Below are 20,646 nucleotides of genomic sequence, written 5' to 3'. Positions count from 1 at the left end.
AGAATATATAATGAAATAATTTATTTAATTAATAAAGAGTGTAATATTGTTTATTTGTCTAAGTATTATTATTCCATTTAAAGAATATATAATGAAAATTTTGAGGATAACATTGAGAAAAATTTGAGAAATATTCCGTAAAAATGTTAATAAGTTGAGTTTCCTTCCTCATGTTCTTAACATTCCACCAATAATCTAAACAAATAAACAATTAATAATTAAACCAGTTATTGATATAGAATACATGTCAAAGAAAATAGTATAAAATAGTATAAAATGTCTATAATGTTGAAGAAAAGAGTATACTAGTGGCGTTGGTGAGTTACTTGCATGTTACAGGGTTTGTCAAAGTGAGGGAAAAGTTTTTGGTAGCTGAGAAATCAAACATGAGAGGGTCGCACACACTCTCCCAAAAATGATACCTTGACTTGATAATATGATTCTTGAACCTCACCCATCCCGACAACCTCAGACCAAATCGAACAGCCCCACGTGACATGTCATCCCGAATTCTCAGTATCTCCTCCTTCCCAAGAAACACGTCCTTCGCCGCGAACCCAAGGCCCACGGCGTTCTGGGCCCGCGAGCCCTGTACAAAGGGCTTGTAGTGTCTGGAGTCCAGAATCCCGAACTTGCCGTGCGTTATGCCGGCGGAAATAGCGTCGTAATGGATAGTGAACTTGTTGTTAGGGTTCTTGACGACGCACATGACGTCCCATTTGGCCGTGAGGCCGTAGCGGCTGGTTCTTAAGGTACCGGAGCCTGAGACCACTAGAATTTCAGGGTAACGTTGCTTGAAGACGAGCTTGACGGTCAAAGAAATGATAGCCATGAGGGCGAAGGCCGCTACCATGGCCATCAGGAAGCGCCAGAGGAAGGTGGAGAAGAAGGAGCGCTGCTGCGGAGGGTCGTGGACGGCGTAGGGTTTGCCGTGGGCAAGGGTTTCCATGGAGAGAGTGCGTTACTATGCAGACTTTGTTAGATGTGAGAAAAAGTTACACAAGTCTCTCTACTTATCACTTATCAAAGGCATGTTCATTTTCAACTTCCGAGTGTGGACATTTTATATTCTCTTCCGTGAATTTAACATTATTCAATTAAATATATTAAATTATTTAATAATTTATAATTATTAACTTCATATATTTTTTTTGGTGACCTAAAAGAAAATAAACAAAAATAAAATGAGAGAAAAAAATAAGAAACTGCTTAAAAAATGTAGTCCCCCGAATACTATTCTCAAATTTCTTTCAAGGCAACGGAAGCTCCACTTGGAGAGAAAGGGTCCTTGTTGTGGTCTTTGCCATTATGTCTGCTACTGTATTTGCATTTCTAAATATCAACCGAAGATCAGCACGTCATTTCCAAGACATGATCAGAGCAATCTTGTAAATTATTGACAATAGTAAAAGACTCCACACAATTTGTCTCACATATAATGTTTATTTGTCCCGAATCCTATGCTAAAAGAAAGTCTCTCCAAATAGCAAACAACTCTCCTTGCAAAATGCTACCAAGACAGCCTCGTTGCCACCTTCCCTTCCAATCTCTACTAACACAAGCAAAACCAACTCGAGCACCACTGCCAGGATAGCTAGCATCACAATTAATCTTAAAGGTACCCACTGAGGGGGAATCCAAGAGCCACTAATGGTTGAGAGGATAGACAATCGTTGCAATTCAAAAATATTTCGGAGCTCCTTTTCCAAGGACAAAGCCATACCAATCACCTTGTCTGTGGTCCAATGCTCGTGAGGATGAAAGATCTTGTCATTCCTCGAACGCCAAATCTACCAGAGACCAGAAAAGAATCTAAATGGGCGTTGTTTGCTATTCTGTAAGAACCAACTCATCAAATCCACTAGTTGATCGGAGATCCCTAAAGCTTGCCAAACAAGTTGGGCTTTTGGACAATCCCGAATACAATGTAATACCGATTCCTGACCTGAGAAACATCGGGGACAGCTATCTGTGTGCGAAATGCCCCTCCTAAAACGAAATGCAGCAGTAGGAAGAGCCTCCCGAAGACATAGCCAGGCCAAAAATTTGTGCTTTTCCGAAACATGTTGATGCCAAAGCCAAAGCCAATTACCCCTATCCTCCCAACGAAACATCTTCTTACTGAGCCACAAATAACCACTATGAGCATCATAAACCTTTGAAGCCGCACCAGTCCAACACCAACCGATCTCTGAACCAGCTTGAACATCTGGGTTGTAAGAGTTAATGTTGCTCTTCAGAGACTGATTCAGAGGAGAATATATATTCTCAAGGTTCCAGTGTCCAGATGACCAAAGGTCCAAGATCCTGAGATCCGAATCAGAAATGTGAATATAATCCATCTCCTGACATAGTCGCCCCTCTCTTCTCCATTTAGAAAACCAAAAGTTCTGTTCCAAATCCCCAATGCACTAAATAAAACCTTCTTTCAGGATATCCCAAGTTCGACATATACTCTTCCAAAAATAAGATCCCCTTTCTTGAGATCGACTAAGACAATCATCCTTAGAAGAATGGTATTTCTCCGTCAACAGTTGAACCCATAACTTATCAAGATGGTGAAAAAGTTGCCAAACTAGTTTTCCAAGAAGAGAAATATTGGCACAAAAAGGATCTCTAATTCCCAGACCTCCAAACTTCTTAGGGGTGACCAACACTTTCCAGTTAACTAGATTCAGGCCTCTACCATCAGCTTGACCCTTCCATAGAAAGTTTCGCATCATGGATTCTATCTTATTAGTTACCCCTTTAGGGAAGAGAGATACTTGCATGCGATAAGTAGGAATCACAGTCACTACCGAGTTGAGCAAACAGAGTCTACCTGCCTTATTAAGCAATCTCTCTTTCCAGCTGGCTAGCCTTCCCCGAATCTTGTCCAGAACATTGTTGAAAGTTGCGCGTGTCACCTGAGAGTGATTAAGGTTCACCCCTAAATACTTGCCCAAGTTCTGGACGAATCTGATGGAGGAGACTCCAGTGAAAATCTCTTTTCTTGTCGCTGAAACATTCCTAAAGCATAGCGCTTTAGATTTCTCCACATTAACCTTCATCCCAGAGGCTCTGCAGAAATTTTCCAAAGCTACCATTACAGTTTGAACTTGCTGTTTTTCAGCTATACAGAAAAGAAGCAAATCATCGGCAAACATCAAATGAGAAATTCTTGGACCCCCTCTAGAAATCGCAACCGGCTTCCACAAGCCCTTATCAACTTGCTGATTAATAGAACAAGACAATCTCTCCATACACAACACAAACAAATACGGTGATATAGGATCTCCTTGTCTAAGACCCCTGCTCGGAGTGAAGGTATTTAATCTATCCCCATTCCAAAGGATAGACAGTGAGGAAGCAGTGACACAACGCATAATCAGATTGATTGTCGGAGGAGGAAAGCCAAAACTCACCAGGGTTTGTTTCAGAAATCTCCAGTCCACTCTATCGTACGCTTTCTCCAGATCAATCTTAAAGGCCAGGGTGCCTTTCTTTGACTTTGTCTTCTTCATGAAATGGAGAACCTTTTGTGCTACAATGATGTTGTCTGGGGTTCCTCTCCCCGGGATAAACCCTCCTTGAAGGGGCCCAATAATCTCTTTGAGATGGGGACGAAGTCTATTGACCAGGACCTTCGTTATAACTTTGTAAACCACATTATAGAGACTAATTGGTCGGAAATCCTTCATGGAAACCGGGTTTTCTACCTTCGGAATAAGAACCACAATAGTTTCCATCATCCTTGGATCCATATCCAAACCAGAGAACGCATGACGAACCATAGTCCAAACATCAAAACCAACAATAATCTCTAGTATTCTTTAAAGAATAAAGCTTGAAATCCATCAGGGCCCGGCGCCTTAAAAGAATGCATACTGAAAACGGCCGACTTAACCTCTTCCAAAGTAACTGGCACTGTGAGGCTACAACAGGCTTCATCATTCAGGGAAGGTAGCGTCACATCACCAAGACAACCTAAGTCTACATCCTCCGACTGGCAGAATAGATGTTTATAAAAGGATTTAGCTTCTCTTCTAAGGACATCCGGGTCCGTTTCCCATACCCCATATTGAAGAAAGAGACCATGAATCTTATTATGCTTTCTCCGCACAAAAGTCTGAATATGAAAGAATTTGGTATTTCTATCCCCAAATTTTACCCACTGCTCTCTGGATTTTTGAAACCATAGAAGTTTCTCCTGCACAAGCGTGTTATTAAATTCCTCAATCAGTTGTTTTTCTTTTTGCCGCATAGACAAATCTTCCATTACTTCAAGTCGCTTCTGAAGGAAATTAATCTGTTTCTCCAATTTGCATTTCCTAACGAAAATGTTGCCGAACACTTTAGAATTAAACTCCAAAGAGTTCTTCTGCACTTCTGAAAGCTTGCCATGCATCTCTCTGTAGCCAGCCTGCCATGACTGGTTCACAATATCTCTGTACTCCGGATGAGTTGCCCAAGCCGCAATAAACCGAAAAGGTCTATTCTTTTTCGGTTGGGGATGACCTGCACAGTGCACTAGGATAGGACAATGATCAGACTGAAGCCTATTTAAAATTTCTGCATAAGCCTCTGGAAAGAGAGATAGTCAGCCACTATTGATACAGACCCGGTCAAGTTTTTTCGCCACCTCAACACCATTTTTAACCCTTCTGTACCAAGAAAACCGTCTTCCAATAGTCTTCAAGTCAAACAGATTACTATCCCCTAGAGATGCAGCAAGCCGATCTGCATGACGACTCGAGAAGAGGCAACCCTTAGATTCATGAGAGAATAGTACTTCATTAAAATCACCAAGAACAATCCATGGCCCGCAGAAAGACGAAGACTGGGTAACAAGATAATCCCATAGCAGAACTCTGGTATTAAATTGAGGACTACCATAGATACCACTGCACCTCCAAATCACATTATTTACCTGAACCTCAACTGTAACACACTGATCGAAAGCATCAACCCATTTGCAGTGAACACCCTGCATTGCAGAAAGGAACCAGATACCCCCTTATGTCATGACGCCTCCACTATACTAATAGGGTGATAACCAAGTCTTTCCCAGAACAGTTTCAAGTGTTGAAAAGGACAATGAGTTTCAACCACAATAAAAATTACAGGTTTAAATTTCCTAACCAACTCTTTACAATTCACCCGGGCTAACTTATTAGAAGCACCCCTAATATTCCAAACTATTATATTTAAACTATCCATAATATAAAATATAAAATTATAAAACAAGGAAATCAAAGTACTTCACCAACCTCAAACCGAGGCTTGCCCAGCAGAAGTGACTCCTGTGACCTTCAGGTTTTCCAGATCTCCATGGAATATCTCCTTATTCCCACCTACCGACGCAATAACAGCCGGCAACGCGCCTTCCTTCTCCAATGGAACCGCCACGGTAACATCCTCCTTCACGGTTGCCGGAAGACATGACGATGCTTCCACCACCGTGCCTCCATTCTTCTCAATTGGCGAGCTTTGTAGGGACCCCGGCCTTGGTTGTTTCCGGAGAGAGGACCCGCAAGGCACTAGGGTGTGTCGGGTTGAGGAGATCGACGTCTCACCAACACGGAAAGCGCTGTGTCTGACCTTGACTTGTGACCCTACCCTGACGTGATAAGAGCTGGATCCATTCGTGTGAGAGAAGTGGATGGTGGGCCTGATTACTCTACCCGAATCGGTTCTGGATTGAGTGCCTCGTTGGACCTTGTTAGATTGCTTCTAGCCCAGCTTGGTTTTACCTTTTCTCACAACTTGCTTCCAGCCTGGTTCATCATGCTTGCAAGCCCCCTCAACATTTTTTCCTTCCAAATTAGTAGCCTCTAAATCCTTTTGCAAACTCGGTGCAGGATTCTCGCCAGTAACACCACCTACCACATTAGGTTCTACTTCATTTGATATGCTTGATCACTGGCAGTCCTAAATTTATTTGAACACATACTCGGGCATATCGTCCTCTCTCAGCCAACTTAGTGGCTAAGTCCACTTTGATGGGAACTCCTATTGCAGAAGCAATACGTATCATGGCCTGTTCCTGATAGCACCAGATTGGGAGCCCCGAAATCCGAACTCATACAAGTGTAGACCCGAAGGATTCCTCACATGGCCGAAAATCTATATCCCACGGTTTTACAGCAACATAGTGTCCCTCAATCGACCACGGGCCACCAGGCATGACCTTCTCGAATTTTACCATGAAGTACCCAAACCCCACATCAAGCAGATCAAAACCACCTTTAATTTTTATCAAGAACCTTCATCACCAAAAAGCTTCTCCATAAGGTTCTGCCAAACAAAGCTTGGCTTTTTCAGTGAAGTTTACACATGGAGGTTGGGGATCGCCCTGCTTGCCCACCACTATCGCTATACTATCCCCAGATAGAGATCCTACAAGTGCAAAGACTTTCGATTTCTCTGGACCAATGACTTTATCTCTAAAAAAGATCTTTGTAAACTTTGAAAAATCCTCCCGTGAAAAATTCTCTTTGGCACCGGATGCAGCCCCACCCACACTCTCCCCCTTATCTCTTCCGACGGCATGGCCGCCATCCTGACTGTGTTTCGCCCTCAAACACTCGTTCCCGCTCTCTCCTTCTCTCATTTTCTCTGAGTACGGAGTATGTACTCTTTCTCTTTCTCTTATTAACTTCACATATAAATACTTATTTATGAATCTTCACTTTTTAATAATTAAATTATTTTTTTAAATATTCTTCAATAATTTTTTAATTATTAAAAAAATTTATTCTATAAAAATATGAAGAAATAAGATGTTAATTTTTAAATTTAGGATTTATTATCTCGACTTATTTTTAAGTTTTGATAAAATTATTAATTTTAATAGTTCTATGAAACAAATTATTTGTTAATATTAATTGTTATACATATTAATAGTGGTACGATTTTTTTAATTTAATGTTAAAATAATATACATTGATATCAAAAAATTGATAATAAAATACAAAAATAATAATAAAATGATAAAAATTTATATATAATTATCTTCGTGTAAAGTTGATAATAAAAAGTTATTAGATAATTTGACATATAACTATATTATATATACACTAAAATTAATTATTAATATAAAATATATATTAGAATATAAAATACACATTAAAAATTAATTGAATTTAATATTTATTTATATACAAGTATATAATAACTTATTTTAATGTATAAATAACATTATTATTTAATATGTTTAATTAAATTATGATATAATAGTTTTTAATTATCATCATATAAAAGAAATTATATGTAAATTTTTATCTAATAAAAAAGACAATTATGTAGTAACTAGATTTTAGTATTTACGCATTTAATTTAACATACATATACATTCTAAACATTTCTAAACCTAAAAGTAAAGAAAATGTTAAAGCAAATAAGTGATGAGAAATAATATCCACAGCAATCAAATAGTAATAAACAAACAACACCATTTAAACACTATAAAGTTTTAGGAACAGCATGGGTGAGTTGAACTCCCTTATTAGGTTGCCATGGTTTGAGGAGCAAGAGGAGGAGGAAGATGATGAGAATAATAAGGATAATGGCATAGCATGTCCATTTGCGGGTACTCTTCTGGGTCTTCACCGCCACCTCCACCTGCCGAGTACCGCTCTCCACGAAGGAGTTAGCTTTTGTGACAAAGCTTTCGATGTCATTAAGTTGTTCCCCTTGAGATTGCACCAACACTAACATGTCCAAGAACACTTGCTGCAACTCCATCAGCCTCCTCTCTATCTCTTTCACTGCATCGTGCCTCTCCTCTATCTCCTTCAATGTCTCAACTATTCTTCCCCTTCCATGTTCTTCTATGGCTTTTTGTACAAGTGACTCACTCTCACCTGCATTATTAGTTTATTACTCAAAACACAATTATGGTTTGTTGCTATGTGCTGATCATGAAAAGCTCTGAACTTAGTGGCTTGAATGCATGCATCTTTTATACTCCTCTCAATCACACTTGCAACTTGCAAGTAATTTTTTATATGTAATATTATAAATAACTACTAATAAAATAGAAAATAATAAAAAAATTATAAGAAGCCAGTATTTTTATAGTGATAAGAAGGAAAAATTGACTAATATTAACTCAAATGTAAAAAAAAAAACAAATGTGTTAGTCAATTAACTAACTAAAATTTATAATAAAAGTTTAAATGATTATAGAAAAAATTAAAAAATAAAATAAATATTTATCGGCTTTTACTGATATAAAATTACTAAATTAATTAATTTTTTCATAAATTTTAATTTAAAGTGCGTAGACTAAATTAAAAAAAATTATGTGTATAAATTAATGAATAAGTGAATAACAGTGTAGGGTGAAACATAAATATAAGATATCAATCAATGTAACCGTGGCAAAAAATATTATTTTGTGATCCAAAACCAAACAGAGCTTTAAAATGCAGAACGTTGCCACAAACAATTAAGCATTATGTACCCGTGGAGATCAATATCTCAACGGTCTTCTCATCGGGTTTCTCGCCGGTAATCGTGAAATACCGGCGCTGTACTGTGTCCCGATACTCCGCCGAGATCTGGTTCCTGAGCCCATTGAAGGCGTCCATGGAGTTCTTCAGCTTCATCTTCAGCCCATGCACGACGGACATCCGTGTGCGGTCGGAGGAGGAGCCAGGCCCACAGGTGGGGACGCGGCGGGAGGAGGCGTTGGAACTTTCGAGAGTCTCCAGCTTGAGCTTGATGAACTTGGCTTTCTTGAGGGCAAGTGCCACGTCAGCGTCCATACGTGAACGGAGGTCCTTCACGGCGGTGGCGTCGTAAAGGGTTTTGCTCTCTTCGTTGAGGCTTTTGAGGCTCTGGAAAATGTTCTCTAGATTCTTCATTTCATCTTTCGTCGCCTCCACGTCGGCGAAGAATTGGTCTAGGGTGGCTCCCGCCGCGCCGGGGTTGATTTCGATGGCATGGTCGTCCGGCGAGCCATTGCGTGAGACGAAGGATTTGCTAGCCAAAAGGTCATTCATGTTTTCTTTATTCTAATAAGCGGAAAATATTAGTTACTAAGAAGATTTAATGTTTTATGAAATGGATTAACCTAATGTTGTTAGTGTTAATAATGTGGACATATATACTTAGTGGTGCTTGCATGACTAGTCTGTTTATGAATGCAAGTTTGCTTTTGTTTTAGTAGTTACGGTTTAGTGGGAGGGATTATGCTTGTCTATATCAATTTTTCAACCATGTTTGGTTGTTTTGGAAACAAGAAAAATAAAAACTTAAGAGATCAATCCAATCCGTTTGGGAAAATTTTCACAGCGCGTTTCAGTTAATTTACGAGAAATCTTTAAAGAACTTAGTTGGTAAGTAAAATAAATCAAACTAAAGACACCCAAAAAAAAAAAATAATAATAATAAACTAAAATATGGACGTTGTTGGGGTTGCACAAAAAGTTATGTTTCTGAATAAACTGTATCAGTTTTTCTTTTGCGTTCACAAATAGACCCTCAACATTAGAAGCGGGTTGAGTTGAAGGATATATTTTTTTTTAACATTAGAATAAAAGATCCATAAAATGCTTGTTTCTCAATTAAATAAATGTAATTACGTACTTATACATCTTCAGCAAGTAGAAATTTTTAATTCATCCATTTAGCATTACGATAATAGTGGGGTAGGATAATACTTTAATAATATCAGTAACATTTTAACGTTAAGATATTTTTATCACCTGATGTGCATTTTTTACGAATACAAAATAAATTTAATTTCTTTTGGGATAATTTTGTCAGTGTCTCAGTCTTTTGTAACTAAAAATGGTAATGTACTCTCTTCATACTCATTATTGTTTGGACAAAAAGAACGTGTTGCACCTTTTCCTCTGAATCTTTACATCCATCCTTGTTCCTATTGAAGCTTAATAATACAGGGAAGTGTACCTTTTTTTTATATATATACAGCCACCGTTAAAAATGAGATCTAAAATTCTAGCAAATGGTAAATGGACAACTAAAATTTACCAGCTTCTCAACTGGATTGGAGCACAGTAATATAGTATTTATACCCCTGGCACTTGCCTGATTGCTGTTTCGTTTCATCACCACCTCCGTGACCTTTGGATGAAAGTTTCCAATTCAAAACATAACTGGACAAATCATACGTACCAGGAGAGAATACACAGATCTGAAGAGGGGTTTCCACAGAGGACATAGGCTCAAGGTGTAGATTGGTAGAGCTTGATCCAGACCAAATATATGGTGAGACACTGTCCAACGATAGCGCCTTCTTGAGTTGGGTTTCAAAAGCATTTGATGTGACTTTGGGCTCACTCGTTGGTGTCGTTGGTGTGACATCATGCCAACCTGCTTGGATATCCGAAGTGGGTGATTGAACCACACCACCACTGCCTGCAGAATCTAAGGTGTCAATGCGCACGATAGCAGTAGCATGAGACGAATTGTAAAGATGCATCTTCAGATTTATTTCGCAAAAGGACGCAGAGAAATCATGTTGCAATGTTCGAGGTCCATCCACTAGCCATGAAATAGGGCCGGTGCTAGCAGTACTGTCATCAGGAGATAGGGGGGGGGGAAAGGATTAACATAAACCCCGCCAATACACACACATATGAATAGGGAAAAAATGCATTGTAAAAATCAAAATCAGAAGCATCATGCTTGAAATGAAACATGCCTGAGGTGACACGCATGGTGAGACATAACACACGGAGGATCAGAAAGCCCACTATTGTTGTCACTCTTCAGTGACCGGGAGATCAATACAAAATCAACAGTATTTAAGTCACCTTGATCCTACAAACAGGTGAAGTTCTTGTAAGATAGAATTATTGAACAGTGTAAGATTTTGCAATACTTTCAAAATGGTGGAAATTGATCAAAGGTGCATTATTTATATTGAAAACTAAATTGTCACTGCTTTGGGGAACCAGACTTAAATCACTTCTGACATGCATGGCAGGTTCATTGGCCTCAGATGTTAATAATCTTGAATTCTGATGGCAAACAATAACTTAATACAGTCAACAATAATCATATTGTGCGTGTCATACACACTAAGTAGCCAGCATATCTCAAACAAAAGAAATAAACAGTGGGTATACAATAGATTGATACTAAATGGTTTATCAGATAAAAGCGGGTCAAGAAAACATTCAAGCTCGAATATGAAAACATCAGAGTATTTCATAATATTATCATGCACCCATCCTTCAATGCTTCTTATCGATCATTTATTTCAATAAAGCATTTCATACTGCAACATTTAGTTTCAAGCAAGTACCCCACCTCTACTTGGACTTAGTTACCTGTATTATGTATGTCACCATCAGTAACTAAACATATTTACGTTCACTAAGTAATTAATATCTATCTTTACAGCCCAATAACCATTCAAATGAATCATGTCTGCTTGGTGGGAAAATATTACAAAATAAAACATATCATAAATGAGAACTCAAACCTTTAGTGTAAAAAAGCATGATATTGCTTGACCAGCCATCAATGATTGCAAAGGAAAAATAGTATCAGGAGGTTGAAGTAAAGAAATTTCCCAGTGCTTCCCAACAGAGGACAACTGGTAAACTTGGAAACTTTCTGAGCTTGTCTTGTTAACAACATCCAATCGAACAAGGAATTCTTGCATTCTCATCCGAGAAGGACTGATTTGAAATGAGACATCCAACGATGGTAATATCTGTGATTAACAAATTTTGGCAGTTCAGAATACATTAGGTCTAAAAATGGTATATCTGAAATAGAGCTATTTAACATAACTGGATTTGGTTATTCGTACAGTGCTAATGACCAAATTTTTTAGCAGACATGTAACCAACAACCCCCAGTTTCACTCTCCTCCTTTGCAAAAAGGAGAGCATACTTGGTTAGTTGGTTTCCTTGTTTTTCCTTATGTTGGCTATAAAACAGTTGACCATATAGCATAACCCAAGAATGTTATATAAACAAATTTCTATACTAACCTGCACATTGTAATGCAAACGAAGAGTGCGATATCTGATGACACTTGATATATCTCCGATCTCATAATATATGCTCATGCAAAGAGAAATGTCTCCTGGAAAAGCAGCCCTAAACCAGAGAGGCCACAAGAAGGGATTTTCACCTTGTATTGAAGTGTCCTGATATGAAGTGAATACATGTGACCGGTTGAATGATGCTAATTCAAAAGTGCAACTATATAATGTGCATGTAAAAGATTCAATACTGACCTCTGGAAACATAAAAACAGTGTCTGACATGATACCAGGATTAGCTTGTGCATCATTATTCACTGAATCTATTTTCTTTGTTAAGCAAGCAGGAAATTCTGACTTTATATGTTCTGGATTCCCAATCGTTAAAAATCTAGGATGACTTATCTTCATCTTCAGATTCTGCCAAAACCCCAAATGAATAAAGCATGTAGAAAAATAGCATGTGAGAAAGAGCAGGGAAACTGGGAAAGTATAAAGCTAACTCTGCAATCAAGTCACATCACTCGTCCACTGAAATTCTAAGCAAGAATAATAGGTACAATATAAATAACCCCGCCACAAAAAATTACAGCACATTAATCAGTAACAGTTGCCTCTTCCAAAGGTAAATCACAATAGCCAAATGAGTTGATATGCAAATCCAGGATGCAATACCTTAACAGGAAAATCTGATGGGTTACGCAACTCTAATACAAGTTGCCGTAAATCTCCAGCATATGCCTTCCCAGGTAAATGGCGAACAGAACCCTGAAGCTTGGGAATGCTCTGGGATTTTAAGAGAGAAACAAAGCTGGTTCAGTCTAAATGTAAAGACTACAAGAAGATAGAACAGGAGGATTCAACATTAAATTGGAAAAAATTCAATAGTGAAAAAGGATAGGACAACAGCATGCACCTTAATCACCATAAATTTAAACATGTTGTTAGGTGAGTAATTTGATTTCCTTCTTCCTTTCACAATATTCTTCTTGGGATGGCTTGACTCAAAATTGTGAAAGCCAATGATAGTACCAGACAGTTTCCACCTAACACCAAGAATTGAAAGAGTACCTTCTACACTGGGAGTAACTGATAGTTGAACCTGGAAAACAGGTTTTTGAAAAATATCAATTTTACAAACTTCACAACTTAAGATATGAAAATATATTTAAGGAAAATTAAGGGGGAAAAGAAGAAACATTCAAAAATAATATTGAGCAACCAGATACATTTACCTTTCATGAACTACATATGGAATGTCATTTATGTGTAAATTAAATTAAAATATCTAAGATGTAACATCATTGTGTGAATCAAATTAAAAGATCTATGATGAAATATCATCTTATTTTGATGATTTTATTTTATTTTGTTCTATTCAAAACCCCAAAATAGCCAATCGGCTCACAATTGGCTCCCATACCTGCTTCACAGGCCAGCAGAGTGTACACATGATTGTACAACATTAACCTCCAGGACCTCAAAAACCAGATATGCAAAATTTCTCAAATCCAATTACAAACCCAATAACCAAAATCATTCAAAAATCAAAATGTATATAAAGATAAAGTAAATAGGACGGAGCAAGACATTTGCCAGCTATGCTAACAAATTTAGAACTTAGGACATATGCATCAATCAATAATGCTTTGCTGAAATCTTCTTTTAGAAGGAAAACAAGTCATTAATTGAAACTTGAAAGTATCTTTTCTTTATTCAAAATGCAAATGGGAACCATGCATTGTTAAAAGTTATAATACAAATGAATGTGGATAAGCTTTCCGTCCAGGAAATTGTGGCCTGCTGATTAGGCGAAACATTCTTACTCCCTTGTTAAATTGCTTTTTCTATTTTTTTTTTTAAAAAAAAAAAGGCAACCTTGCTAACCTAACTTCCAGACAAATGATCATGAGAAAATTTGATGTGCACAAAATTATGAGGTAATCTAGAATTTTTGACATTGCAGTTCAATTTGCATATATCTAGTCAAAATTAAGAAGATGCCGAAATTCATGATTATCCACAATGCAGCTCAATTTGCATATTTTTAGTCACAAGATCTCTTTTACTGAATTGCAACTGTAAATTGTGGTGATGATGCATAAAAAGAATAACTTGATTGATACTAAATGCTAGAAACGCACCATGGTTGTTTCACCACCTCCTAGTGAGAAATCAACCTCTGATACCGAAAATGAGGTGTTATCTGAACTCATTTCCCTGAAGTGATCAATCTCATTATTTTTCTCCATGTTTGACTGGTTTTCATCTGTAGTGTCCATGATAAACAATAATCAATATGAAAAAAAAAAAAGAATAATAGGACAAGTAGAACCCTGAAGAATTTTTCAATTGACTTAGATCTTGAAAGAAAATAAAGTACCAAATAAGTTCCCAAAAAAATTGTCATATACTTATAGGTCCATGAAGGGGAGAAAAAAAAGTATCAACTAAACTCTTGAAGAATTTAAATGCTAGACTTACAGGTCCCCAACAAATTGCAACACTGGACACAATTCATCCTTATTAATATTCCATATCGTTCCGTTAAGGAACACTAATTCTACCATTGCAATTCTTCAGGGACTTGGTCCTTTTTTCCCTCGAGGACCTATATAAGCCCATCGCAAAATTTTCTCAAGACAGTATTTTTTTTCCTTATGGATCTATAACTCCATCCCAAAAATTCTTCGGAGACCTATTAGTCTTACTACTTACAGTCGTGGGGGAAGCACAACGTTGAAAATAAATGAATATTTTTTAGAAAAGGAAGAAAGAAATGAAAAAACAAAGGAAGGCGAAATAGACAGAAACTCTAGCTTGCCTGATCTAGCTTCATCAGTACTACCAGAATGCCTGCAAATGAGTGCAACACCAGATATAGGAATCGGGATTTGCAGAGGGTTTTTGAATTCAATATTCACCTTCACAGCCTCTACAGATGGGTGGTGTGGATAAACATTGCACCAACAGCAGACAAGGTAAACATAGTAAGAGTCATATTCTAAATCTTTACTGATTCTGACACACACAGAAGGATATGGACATATCAAAATATCTTTCATCCACTTTTCACAAATATCATGTTACAAAATACTTTGTCAAGGAAGTCCCAGGGTCATCTAAATCTCTACCAATTAATTTCCAGTAAAAGCTCCTCAGTTATAAATTAATATGTACAGTTCCCAAAATGAATTCCATGAATGGCTTTGTTAAAATCTGTCCCTATTGTCCCACACCAGAAAATATTATTTCTTGTTTCCAAAAGTCATGATTGAAGAATATATGGAATATTCTTTCTTTTTTTTATCCGAACAAAAACGAAAATACATTCAACACCAATACAAAAGATAAATTGATAAAAAAAAATTCAATTATCAACTTTTGATGAAATTTTACATACCTCCTGCAATACAAACATTTGATTGACTATTCTTTTTTGGGATTAGCTTTGATTGCAATTCCAACCAATTAGACTTAGCAGTGGAGAATGAAGGTAGCATTTCTTCCTCCAAAGAATTCCACAAGGCTTCTCTAATATTAGCCTGAAAATTTAGATACTTCAAACTATGAGGCTACAGCCATAAACATTCTAAACCTATGTGCAATATAATAACAAAACATGCTTCCCATGACATCTGAAATACAAACACATACATTAAGGCTTTAGGCTCTATATTCTACAATATACAACTATGATAGCCAAATTTTATCATGTAGTTATTAAGAGGTTCATATCATTGATAAAGGCATGTGAATTGCTTTATCATATTATATCTTGACCCAAGTGCCCATGACAATTCAAGGTGTTTTACATGCATTATAGGTCAATTACATATTTAGAGTGACAGACCTCTCAAAAAGTGTAACAGACTTGATTGAGTGAGAGTGAAAAATCTCTTAAGATGATATATAAGATGCTAAACAAACAGATCCATACACATTCAACATAAAATTATAATATTTAAAATAATCAGTTAACTGAACAGTAAAAAGGCCTGGTTAAATTGGGGAGAGCACTGGATTAGAGTCAACTTACAGCTGAAGGAGATCCAAAAGTTCGGTAATCTTCAAAGATGACCTTGATTGAAGAAATGTTGATTACTGGCAATTGAAGTTTTGTTACCTCAAATGTCCGGCCTGTTTTCTGTGATATACAAGAGAATTAGAAAATAAAGACAGCTGTCAAGCCAATTAGCTTCTGTCCAACTCTGTCAACAGACATAGCAAAATAAAATTTCAAGTATCCTACAAAGCACACTACTTCAGGAATTACATTAAATCAAACTATTGGCAGTTCAGTATTTTAACAATCAGGTTCTAAGCATGAGATCTGAAAAGGAAATAGAGTCACCATCACCTTCACAGTTTGAAGAAAGTCACTAAGGAATAATTCCTGTGTTGCCTTGGACTGGTGACTGCAGGCCAAGATTTCCATCATATGCTTGACAGCCACATCATACATCCCAAGTGAAGCATACCACCTATAACAATGAAAAGTAAGAAAGTTTAAAGAATCTAGATGCATATGTTCTACATTATTATTTATTAAACAACCAGAATATGCTATTACTGAAGCAAGTCAAACTTACTGTCCTATATGAAAATGAACATGATCATTGATGTAGCTCCAAGTAGATCCTTTGAGAACAGAAAGAGCATTTCTATATGTTCGAATTGCATGTTTTATCTGAATATGTTAAGAAAGAGAATAAAATCAGCGTGAAAAGCAATCTGTTAAATATGGGTAATTCTACATATTGTTGACAACCCAATACCTGATTACACTTTTTATACTGCTCACCAGAAAGCACCAGATGAAATCCATATTTGCGCAACATGGAGGGTTTACACAACATGTAGCAATACGATGCTTGTTCAAGCATCACCGCAGAATGTAGGATATCCTACAACAAAGAATTTGTCAAGAGAAGAAAACAACATTTACAAATTACCCCTTTTTTTCAAGGAACAAAAAAAGCACTACCTCACCACAAATGCGAAAATAAACAGTTGCTGCCTCTTTATACTGATCTCGTGCCTTCAACATTTCTATCCACCACAGACCACATCTTGTTGCATTTTGCTGACCCAATGATCCAAGTTTCTGTGCATATTAAGTTTATTAATTAAAAGATAATTAAACGGAATATAGTGAGCACCTTGTAGAAAAACTTATTACTTAATCCTTCTCATGTTCCAAAATAAACCATACGTACTACATATGTGCTAAAAGCATTTTCCATGCAATACTCTGCTTCCTTTCTAGATTGATCCAGCATGAAGTAGGTAAGTCCCATCATTTCCTGAAATAAATTATCACCAGCAGCAAAAATTATTACTCTTTTTTTTGTGGTAGTTGGGGGGAGGGGGAAAAAAAAAGAAGAATCCAAGTTAATATACTTCCACCACTTCTTTACTGAAAATCCTAATCTAACTTAAACGGGTGTCACAACCATCGGACCATGCATCTGACGGTCCTCTAGACTTTGAATTGAAAAAAAATGAATTACCTGCACGCCAGCATACCGTTTCCAGGCTTTATCAATCTTGTAATCTGTGGAAATTAGGCGGTAATTTGACAATGCAAGCTCATAATCACGCAGCATGAAAGCGTAATCACCCAAAACTCTAATCTGTGACTCAATGGAGCTATAATTATACCTTCAACAATGAAAACAAAAGCCTTATTAGAAAAATGCACAACATCACGTGAAACATAGATAGCATACATCTATATTCTATCACAAAGATAATTATATTTTCTTATACATATATACACACAGACATGTATAACATTACAGTTTTTTAAAATAAATAAAAAAGAAGAAGAAACATCTATAACATATTAACATACATGGGACCATTGGGAGAATCTGCACCATCTTCTTTCCCTTTTCTCCACCACAAATTTTTTATTTGATTTCTAAAACCTTTCCTTGTTGCAGAAACCTAAAAAAAAAAGAAGCATTACAGAAACAAATTTCAAAGGAAGATCAGAATATGGATCGAAGTATTGGAGGCTGAAATAACGAATTCAATCCACCAACAAAAATAAAGAAGCTAAAACTAAATGACCTGTTGATTGAGTTCACGTATTTTTTGCTCCATGTTCGGGATGATGTACTTCGATGATAAATTTTGCATGAGATTCTTGATCTGTAAATGGGTCATAAAAATAGAGTTCAAAGTTTGTCTGTTACTTAACCATAACTCTATCCATGGCAAATTTAATAATTGGTGCTGGTGGCAACTTACCTCATTGATATCATCAGTGTTAAGAAAGCAACCCAGACCTTGACTAAGTGATGCATCAGACATCTGTCACAAATTTCAGCAGACAAGAGCCTAAGTTGCATGTTTTTGCATGATTGAAACCAAAATATCATATCATATTATATTATATTATATTATATTTAACGTAGGTTCTAAAACACAAGAAAAAACAACAAAAGAATAAGGCTCGCACAGTAACTAATGATTTTCTAATTTAATTTTTTCTAACAAAAAGGAAGAAGTTACAAGTTCTTCAAACAAACTTACATGTGAAGCCCAAGGATTCACTTGATGTTTGATAGGAGCATCTACTGAAGAATTAATGCAAAGCAACGAACAGTCACTTGTACCAAAAGTACTCCTCATTTCTGTGAAAATTTTACTTGCTCTGCTGAAGAAGATACATAAGGAACTCACACAAGTCTAACACTACAATACTACATCAACTAATAAAAATATTTATCTGAAGAAAAAATGAAAAACGAGGGATCGAAATACCTGAGCTGAGAAAGCATTAGTTTCTAGAAAATAACTGTCATGTTTGTTATATACTTTTGTTTTACTTTTCTAGTGAAAACGATTTTCATTTTCACTCTTAACTATCAGGGAATGAAACTAGTATCAAGGTTCAAAATTACGAAAACACAAAATCTACATCAGTATTAAGCTCTGCCAAAAGATGAAAAGCATTCTCTGGCAAGAAAATAATCCTGTCCAGAGCAACCAAAGAATATTCCAACTATACTTTCAGGTTTCAATATCCACCACATAGACACCAATGAAAATGTCTACCCTTTTCCTAAAAACCATGTCACTCCAAGACATCTTAACAAAGACCAAAATATAGACCTCTTCAACATGCATCATGTATGAGATACAGCTTACAGAATGGCAAAACCAAAAATTAACAATGTAGTGTACATGCTAATTACAACTGGTACTCGATCATACATTTCTATGTGTATATAGCTTCTCAAATGCAATAATAATAAAAGAAAGTCCGTACCTCTCTGCAGGGCCATCTTGATTATCATGTACTAGCAAGTAATGCTTCAAAATATTTGGATCCATTGCACCACCATTGAGAAGGGACGGAAGCTTGTTGGAGTTATAAAGGTCAACAAATCGGTTAATAGGCCCTTCATCATTTGAAGAGACAGCTAGAATACCTGCAAGTAATTTTCAGGAGGAAAGACAAATTTGATGATATTGAACCCCAAATGATGCTTTGAAGAATGAAAGAAGGAAAACTAGGTATGAACTATTATATTAGTAAGAGACTAAGAAGAAGAAGAGTTCTAACTGTGTGTAAAATCTTACATGCCACAGGATGGTCAAAAGCTTCATGGTCTGAAAAGGAGGCCACGCGTACAAGCTCTTTATTAAGAAACTGAAACCAGGATGGTGTGTTTCTGTACTCAGAACCTAAAAGATTATTTGTTAATCAAACCAAATCTTAGACAACGACAAAACTTCAACTAACTTGATGTCACACTAAAGGAAATTTTACAATTTATCCTACAACTGTAAGAAATTGAAGCCTCTCAGATCATCAGCATGCTCAATTTGAACATACCAAGCCTCAGGTTTGATCATACTGTATATCAGAACTCAAACAGTCAAGCAATTCAGATAAAGTGGTATTTATACGATTTGTTGATGAAATTAATTTTCCATTTTAAAAACGTGGACAGGAAATAGAACTACAAAAAAGCATATTACCGCCTAAATTACTACAAATTCACAAAACTATAGTAGGTATCAATTCAGTTGTGTAGGATCGATGATTGCATGTAAAACGAATTACAGCCGAATACAAATTGTATACAGAGAATGTGACTTACTTGCATGTTCATGATCAATATGTGGCACATCAGAAGCCAACTCAGAGAACACTTTCTCCCCTGCCTCCGTAATAACTTGTTTCAAACGCTCTTTAGCTACCTAGTAAAAGGCGAGGAAACGCAGAATGAGAGAAGGTCTGAAAACAACAAGAAACAAAGCCCTAAAGAAGCAAAAGCGGCATCGCGTACCTTCAAATCGGGCCTTCTGACATCAGAAGCGTAGAACAAACGCAATTTGAACTTGTGAAGGCGATAAGGCTGGTCACTGGCGGTCCTAACAGGCACTGCAAGAAGCGAAATGAAGCAATGCTGGATCAGCTGAGAGAGAGAGAGAGAGAGAGAGAGAGAGAGAGAATAATACCGTCGATGTTGTTGAAGGAGCAGAAAGGAGTGAGGAGATGGAGGAAGGAGAGGCCGTTCTTGAGGGAAGAGTCTTCGACGGAGGGAGTGGAGAGGACCATGACGACGGGAGTGATCTCTTCGAGGAGCATCTGGCCCAGCGGCGTGGTGGCCGGATCCATCATCTTCTTCTTCAGATCGATCGGATCTCAGCCGTCAAATGGCGATTGGAACAC

The 20,646-nt window shown here is 36.9% G+C and overlaps 3 protein-coding genes across 3 annotated transcripts; all 3 read right to left on the bottom strand.

Annotated features, from left to right (window-relative positions):
• Nucleotides 1-322: 322 nt before the first annotated feature.
• LOC107471419 (uncharacterized) lies at nt 323-949 on the bottom strand. Its single transcript, XM_016090880.3, has one exon. The coding sequence runs from the start codon at nt 947-949 to the stop codon at nt 323-325; it is 627 nt and encodes a 208-aa protein (XP_015946366.1).
• Nucleotides 950-7,443: 6,494 nt separating this feature from the next.
• LOC110276988 (syntaxin-121-like) lies at nt 7,444-8,987 on the bottom strand. Its single transcript, XM_052255727.1, has 2 exons — nt 8,447-8,987; nt 7,444-7,844 (listed from the first exon to the last, which is right to left on the bottom strand). The coding sequence occupies exons 1-2, from the start codon at nt 8,985-8,987 to the stop codon at nt 7,444-7,446; spliced, it is 942 nt and encodes a 313-aa protein (XP_052111687.1).
• A 776-nt stretch (nt 8,988-9,763) lies between these two features.
• LOC107471422 (uncharacterized) lies at nt 9,764-20,646 on the bottom strand. Its single transcript, XM_016090882.3, has 27 exons — nt 20,433-20,646; nt 20,261-20,355; nt 20,072-20,171; nt 19,548-19,652; nt 19,234-19,396; nt 18,495-18,615; nt 18,210-18,272; nt 18,030-18,110; nt 17,809-17,903; nt 17,465-17,615; nt 17,171-17,257; nt 16,939-17,058; nt 16,730-16,858; nt 16,544-16,641; nt 16,312-16,435; nt 15,991-16,098; nt 15,355-15,496; nt 14,776-14,886; nt 14,096-14,220; nt 12,868-13,053; nt 12,627-12,737; nt 12,207-12,371; nt 11,958-12,116; nt 11,441-11,674; nt 10,815-10,973; nt 10,655-10,773; nt 9,764-10,526 (listed from the first exon to the last, which is right to left on the bottom strand). Exons 1-27 carry the CDS (start codon nt 20,593-20,595, stop codon nt 9,989-9,991), a joined length of 3,852 nt encoding a protein of 1,283 aa, XP_015946368.1. The 5' UTR covers nt 20,596-20,646; the 3' UTR covers nt 9,764-9,988.

The sequence above is a fragment of the Arachis duranensis genome, chromosome 10, assembly GCF_000817695.3.
Source record: "Arachis duranensis cultivar V14167 chromosome 10, aradu.V14167.gnm2.J7QH, whole genome shotgun sequence".
Lineage (NCBI taxonomy): Eukaryota > Viridiplantae > Streptophyta > Magnoliopsida > Fabales > Fabaceae > Arachis > Arachis duranensis.
Note: the sequence above shows the minus strand (reverse complement) of the source record. Positions and strands in the feature narration are given on the sequence as shown.